The sequence below is a fragment of the Mchenga conophoros genome, linkage group LG1, assembly GCF_057382185.1.
Source record: "Mchenga conophoros isolate Kocher_MC1m ecotype Shallow Benthic linkage group LG1, M_conophoros_male_GT1.1, whole genome shotgun sequence".
Taxonomy (NCBI): Eukaryota; Metazoa; Chordata; class Actinopteri; order Cichliformes; family Cichlidae; genus Mchenga; species Mchenga conophoros.
The window spans coordinates 11,967,638-11,975,042 of NC_140526.1; the positions used below are offsets into that span (position 1 = coordinate 11,967,638).

A 7,405-nucleotide genomic window follows, 5' to 3' on the forward strand; every position below is an offset into this window, starting at 1 on the left:
AAAAAACTGAATGGCATGCACTTACTATACTGTAAATTTGCATAATACGGATTTACATTAAACTTGGTGAGTTTGTTTAGGCTGTATGGGTGCTCAAACTGTATCAACAATTGCGAACCTATATTTGCTGTCATTTAAGATGTTGAGCACATCCTCTGTTGAAAGAATCCTTATTGATGGAGATGGTGAGGTCTGAAAGTCAAAACCAGTAAGACCCAAAAGTGACCCCATGTTAAGTCTTTTTCTCGCTTTATGAGAAATGGTAGTCACTCGTGGGAAGACTGAGTGAAGGTGGAGAAAAGCACTGAGTCATTTTTAAACTGTGCCTTATTTTCCTCGTGTATAACAGCACATTGACTGGGTTTAGTGTTTAAACAGCAATTTAATGGATGTTTATTCGTGCCAATTATCTAGTGTTATATTGAGTTGAGAACCTAGATGGTGATGACGTCTCTTGGTGGAAGGCTACAATTCTGCAGTGATACTTATTTTTAAAAGAAAACCTATATTGTTCTCGAAGAGATTCCCCTTAGAATTTTTCTTGGATTTTCCTCGGTGCTTTTTAAATCTTATTTTATATAGAGTATTGAAAGTGTTCTCCTTTTTTACTTTACCGTAATCGACTAAAAACGCAGAGGATACATTATTTAACTGTAGGTACATAATGCTCTAAAATCCAGACAGTATAATTAGAAAACCTCCCAAAAGTAAGTGTTTTAATTCATGTGACATTTAACGTCATTGACTAAATGATCTAAATGAACACTGCAGGCAATATGGAGGAAAAGAAAATTAAATGTAGGTAGATTTCTTTTTTTTCTTTTTTTTCTTTTTTCTTTTTGGCAACGTGACTAATAATGTGTTAAAATTAGATGTTTTAATCGCTTCTTGGTTTCAGCTTTTGACCAGCTGGCACAGTGACATGGTACATATGTGATCTTGAGCTTTGAAAGCGGTACCGTGAAGTAAGTTTAGTAACACACTCGTAGGTTCCCAATATCTGGGCAGCTTTTTCCTTTAGAATGTCAGCTTTAACTCCTCAGAGCTCTTTCTTCAGCTCCCCAAAGACCTTGTGGGTGATAATCAGTCATTACCGCTCCTCCACTGAGTTATTTATTTCACTACATTCACACTGCAATTCATCATTTATTTATATGACAGTTGTTGTCTATTATAGTGTTCCTTTCATGTGGCCAAGAATGAGAGATTTTGTGGAACATTAGGCTTCCATGCATCTGATAGCACAACACTGATTCTATTTCTCCATTTCCCTTTGATACAGACTCCCACCCCAAAGGTCAGTTAATTGTAGGATATTTATACCAGTATCACAGTTGCTACTTCAGTTAATATGATTCCTTAACCATTTTAATATGTGGGAATGTGCTCTTCCAATAAAAAATGACATTTGAGCCACTTTGCAGAGCCTTCTCTAATGGGGTCTGGGATAAGAATGGTAATATGCACTGGAGCTGGCAGAGGCACAGCCTGTGTTTTTGTTTATAAATAGCTCCAGCCAGCATTATTCCACTTGCAGTTGTCCCATAACCATCAATCACTTCTGCTCATGGGCCGACTTCTGTTGTTCACCAGAGAGAAGGTGCACTGCAAGCGGTGCCCTTGCACCTCCAACTGTGCAAGTACATAAAGTAGAGCGTAGTGAGTAGGACAGAGCTGGGAGTCAGGGAGAATGTGGGGGGGAAAGGTTCCTGTGGGGTGATGAACTCAGTTATGATAGCCACCCACACCCCCTCCTTCTTCGGGTGATTATATGCACCAACATCCACCATTTTGCCTTTTTAACACATTTAGACACACGTGTCGATCCCAGAAGCAGGTGGGAGGCTAATCATGTCATGAGCTTGGAGGATATGGAATGGGTCGGACAAAACTGTTTACTGAGGTTTCATTTGTCTCTGTCTATATCTGCCTTCATCTCTTTCTGCAGAAGAGCTTTCCAAGAAGAGCTCACATCTTTGAGGACACTGCAGGATCCTACAGAGATTTCCCACATAAACAGATGTACTACTGATTATCAAACATCACGCAGATTTTTTTTAAGTCTACGTGGTTGTACGTGCATATAACAACACTCACAGTGTCTCTTTGAAGATCCTTGTTCAGACCTTGTGGCGTATACACACGCACACACACTAAAATGCACATATTACAGTGTTACCATGGCAGTTTCAAAAATACAGTAAGAATCCAGCTGATTCTTAACAAAATGGTTATGTAACTATTGCAGCGCTAAGTCATGTATCTTATCTAAGCCTGTGTCTGTATTTCCTTTCAGCCTGGCTTTGCTGCTTTTCAGCAGCTTTTCACATCTACTGTACCTCCCACAAGACGCCAGTGAACACATGAAGGACATTTGTAATTGCCCATAAGCAACTGTGTTCTTGTGGGCTTATTGTAAGAGCAGAAAAGCCTTGGTGTGGTTGTAATAAACAACATTCTTTTGTTACAAACACACAGAAAAGTTAGATCTCATCACTGTCAAATCTTAATCAATATCTCTATGCTAGAAAAAGAATTTTACACTTAATTTAATGCAGCTTACAAGAGAAGCACGCCCACCTGGCACCCATTATCTCCCTGCCTGCTTGTCTTCCTTACTATAGTCCTCTCTAAATGAAAAAGCGTGATATTTATAAACTTATTTTGATGCTCACCTCCCGGAGTTCCTTGGCCACATCCTTGAGCTCTTTGAGAATTCCTTCCAGCTGATCAATCACCATCTTCATGTGGCTGCGGATGCGTTCTCTCGGGCTGGGGGTCTCAGAGGTGTCCCGGGCCGGAGCTCTGCTGAGGGACATCCTTTACAGGGTGACGTGGAGCCAGTGGCCAACAGGCTGAGGGCGTGGGGGAGCCGAGTCGGGGTCCATGTCTTTGGCTACAAGGAGCCTCAGTGCTACTGATCCGAACAGGGGCCCCGGCCACGCAGGGAGACCTCAACATCTTAAAAGCACCTCGGCAGCCAAAACACCTTGCCTCGCCAGCACTCTCGGCACAGGGTCACACTCTGGCATCCATGCCTTCTTGAAGACACTTCCAAAAATGAAGAGAAAAGGAGCATGGGAAAAGTCAAATGCTGTAAATCCATCGAAAAAGAAGAGGGAAAATTCATGGGCTAAAGCTGGTATGAAACTCTTACATAATCATGTTGAGCCAACTCATCTCATGTGTCAGTGTATATATTTGAAATTGTTCTCAAGGAGATGCTATTTAAAATGCCTGTCTATACAGTGAAAAGACTTTTTCTTTCTTCCATTTGTCCTGAACACTCTTTTTTACATGTAAAACACAGTGGCATAATGGCAGGCTAACATACAAAAGTGAAAACAGGAAAAGGGTTCACGATAACCTTTTTGAAATAGAAAAAGAAAACTCCCAGCAGTGGCTCGATTCTCAAAATGATCGTGTTCTATTTTATTGGTAGCGGGCCAAGATTTGCCTTCTAAAAATAGTCCATTAGTGAGGGCTACTGTTTAAAAGACAGAAAGGACAGCTCCTGTTTAAAAAAGAGATTATTCCTCTGTCAAGTGTGGTGTAACCTCCTCTGAGGAAAAAAAAGACTCTCAGTAGAAACTCACATCAAAATAAACTCTGCTTCTCATCCATTTTCTTTGCAGTTGATGACCTAATCATGTTGTCCTTCATTTCTTGTCCATGACAGGGAGAAATGTAAAAGTGGGTCTTTTCACACAGTGTCAAATCTCCCCCAAAATGCAGGGCTCATTCCAGGTGGCGTGGGATCAAAATGAAGTGATTTCTAAGCCAGTGCAGTGTGACTTGCGATGCGAATTTGTGGAGGCATAACAAAAAACTCATTGTGCCAATGAGACACAGTAACAAGCTGACTTGAAGGCAAATGAGCACCTTCCTCTGGAATTTCGGTGATAGCTTGTCTTATGTAAAAATGTTTTTGAAGTCCTTTCTCAAAAGACTGACCCACAGCTGTCCACAGGGGTGTGCCCAAAAACCAAAGGAGCAGAAAGAGAAAAGGATTCTCTCGTCTCCTTCAGTTGTTGCTAAGGGAACCCGGTCTGCCTGCTTGTGCTGTGATTGGATAATTATTTTACTTCTTATCCGTGTAATGTATGTTTTCTCTGTGGACTCTTTTCAGAGAGGCAGAGAGCTCCGTGCCATCCAGCAGGACAAGATAAATCCCATGAAAGCTTCCCAAAGGAGCCCCAGAGAACAAGCAGGGGGGAGAGCTTCTCGCCAAATCCAGGGCGATGCCACTGCCACAGGGTATGCTGGCCAATCACACATGGCACCTGGTCATACAGGAAGGAAAGCAATCACTTATTCGTTCATGTCTCGTCTTCTTTTCTTTTTTAAAGCTTGCTCTAAATCATAGCAGCATGAAAAGCAGCATCAGTCGGGTGAATAAGACTCAGATATGGTCAGGGATTAACTGCGTTGATTATTTCTTGCTTCTGTTAGAATGCATCTCGTACTTCAGCAGCACTTGCCTCACCTCCACATGCTCACACACGCTCACACACGCTCACACACATCCACTGGGACGCACACCTACTCACCTTTTCTGTGCATCACTTTGCTGTTGCTATGCCCAGAGCTTACTGTCCAGGCACAGCAGAATCACTGAAGCTACACACAACCTGCTGGTTCTTTAGAAGTCCCTGTGTCGCACACACCAACATCTTCTCTCCTTCTTGCCGTTCTCACTCCCTCTTTTTCCTCTCTGTCTTACACACGCAGACACACTCCCTCTCTCCCTTACACACACACACACAGAGTTCTCCCCCCTCCTCCCGTACTTACTGTCTTGACAGAGGGAGAAGCTTCTATTAGCAGGGTTATTTCACTCTGAGGCTGTGGCTCATCAGAGGAGGAGTAGAAGTGGAGGATGAAGCTGTGGAGGAGGAGGAGGCAGGAGGCATGAGATGGGAACGATGAATGGCCCTGATAGCACTCTGAGAAGGGAGAGCGGACGCCGAAGATGACTAAGAGCCAGAGTGGCAAGAAGAGCCCCTGCTTCGGATTGTGATGCTGCTGCGGCCGCTACCATCACTCAGATAGCTATGCTGCCGTAACACACCACCCGTCATCCCCTTCAGCATTCGCCTGCATCGGGAGGCAGCAGACAGATCAACTGAGCTGCTACTGTGAAAAAGGAGCTGTGTGATTCTTATGACAGCCTCTCCCTCTTTGTCTATCGGCCTGGTTTGTCTCTCTCTGCCTCTCTCTCACACTTCCCTCTCTTTCTGTCACTCTTTCTCCATCCCTGTCCCTCTGCCCCTACGCCCTCACTGTGTCCTCGCTCACTGCCGGATGAAGGGAAGCTGATGCCAGAGTTTATCGTTGGGCTCAGGCTCCTGCCAGCACCACTCGGCTCTTCTGCTTGGCTCTGTGGAGGAGGGGCTTGGTGCTTTAAAGGCACAGTGTATCACACAGTCCCTCCTCTGCCTCCCTCCTGTCCTGTCTTCTCCTCTCTACTGGTGTCGACACTCCCTCACTATCTCCTCTCACACTGCCTATCTAGCCTTTGTCACAGTTCTGTCGAGGGTGTTATCTCTCTTAAATCAAGATGAAGTCTTCCTCTGCTGCCAGACAAGCAGTCTCCAGGGACAGGGTGTCCAAAGAACCCTGGCTGTTGCATCATTAATATACAAAGCAGGTTGGTGTTTGATGACCTCATCTCGCTGAGAGACAAAAATAGGAAGGGAGGACCAAGCTGACTTTTTTCCCCCTCCCTTGTCCTCTTTATCAAAATTTATATTTCTACACAATGCATAGCCACACATAACACAACCAGAATCAACCTAAAATGAAACTAATATTTTAAAAGCCAATTGAAAATGTCAGCTTCCTGAAAATGCAGTTTTTGGCAGATAGCTGTGGCGAACAGACAGAGGCTCTGTGCAGATGCTGATATATAGCTCTGTGGTCACAGAGGTCTGGTAATTGTTTTTAGAGTTCAGACATAAGGTCTGAACGGAAATACAACCAGAGCAACTATATTTAAAAAAATAATTAAAATCATCAGCTGTGACTGTGTGACGCTGATTTAAAAAAGTGATAATAGCTGCAGTGTCTACAGAGCATTTTTAAGCCACATTAGCTGTATGCAATGATGTTGCCCTCAATCTTTTTATTTTGTTTTTATAGCTAGCTAATGTAACCTCTAACATATAACGTTAGTTTAGTCATCATAATCATAGTGTCGATACTGTTTTCACACACCTGCCTTACAGTAAACAAGCAACTCAACCCTATCACTTCCACCTACAGTAGTATGCCCCAAAAGTTGATTCTGTTCATCTGGACGCAGCGTTTTCAGTGGGAGAAACATTTTGTCGCTCATCCAAGTGACTTCTTCAGTCTATACTGGTATATATAGGCTGCTATGTTCAGTATACTCGTATGGCTTCACATTCTTTGGTATAACTGTCATGGGAAATGCCGAGTTGATTCAGGGTACTTGGGTCTTTCATGCAGAGGAATTTGTTTTGAAGTCTTCTGTGGTTTCTAGTACCAGCATCACAGACATTATGCTGATGCTGTAATCCTAATTACAGTATTAATTATCTTTTGTTGTTTTCTTTGATCAATAAGTGATGTAGTTTGGCTTAAAAATAATGTCATAAAGAAATGCTTCAAAGTCTGCATTATACTTTCCTAAGTACACAGTCACGCTGTGTCATCCTAGGACTTCATCAAATTTTTAATATGTCATCACGTTCAAAAGTACATTGTGGTTCCATGAGGCGATAAGGGAGTGGATCCTGTTCCTTTTCTTTTTTCATTCACACATGACTGGTGCAGTGTTGCACAGACAAGATGCTTCTCACAAACTGCTCCCTGCAACGAACAGGTGTCCTTGAGCATGTTTCCTTTGTAGCTTCACTGCTTCGTTTCTCTGCACATATGGGAGGCTTCCTTCTTAGAACACAGCAACAGTTTGCAGCACTTTTTCCCCCCAGTCATTTTCTTTCTTCGTGACATTGCAAAAATCCTTTTTTGCTTGGGTATGCATGGTGTATTTAATAGAGCTGTGCCTAAAAGAGAGAATGTAAACTAATGACCTCTCAGTAGAAAGGCACAGGTGCACAACGCAGATAGCTCCATGACAATGATGCCTTGGCTGGAATGGAGTTGGATTATTCCCCCCTGTAAAATATATATTTTTAATGCTAAGATCATCACAAGTTGTGAGTTTTACTAGAAATCTGGAGTGAGTCCAGCAAAATATTGGTTCCACTTAATATTTCTGCCTTGGATTTATTGTGCCATGCCGTTTATAGAGACGTTTTATGGAACGTAATTTTTTTCTAGTTGGGCACAGGCTGACAAACACAAAGATGCATATACACAGAGATACACACGAATACGTGCAGGCAAAGACCCACAAACGTACACACCAAATACATAT

General features: G+C 42.8%; 1 protein-coding gene across 3 annotated transcripts in view; it reads right to left on the bottom strand.

Annotated features, from left to right (window-relative positions):
• Positions 1-5,380, bottom strand: part of insyn1 (inhibitory synaptic factor 1) — a 44,777-nt gene extending 39,397 nt beyond the window's left edge. Inside the window, exons 1-3 of one of the 3 annotated variants that reach the window (XM_085260945.1) lie at positions 4,795-5,380; positions 3,597-4,283; positions 2,676-3,051 (exon numbers count right to left, since the gene is read on the bottom strand). In XM_085260945.1, the coding sequence (XP_085117071.1) occupies positions 2,676-2,819 (144 nt within the window). In that variant the 5' untranslated portion in view covers positions 2,820-3,051; positions 3,597-4,283; positions 4,795-5,380. Of the gene's footprint in view, positions 1-2,675; positions 4,284-4,550; positions 4,769-4,794 lie in introns of those variants that run through there. The other 2 variants (XM_085260775.1, XM_085260861.1) reach the window with 2 other exon arrangements.
• Between the last annotated feature and the right edge of the window lie 2,025 nt (positions 5,381-7,405).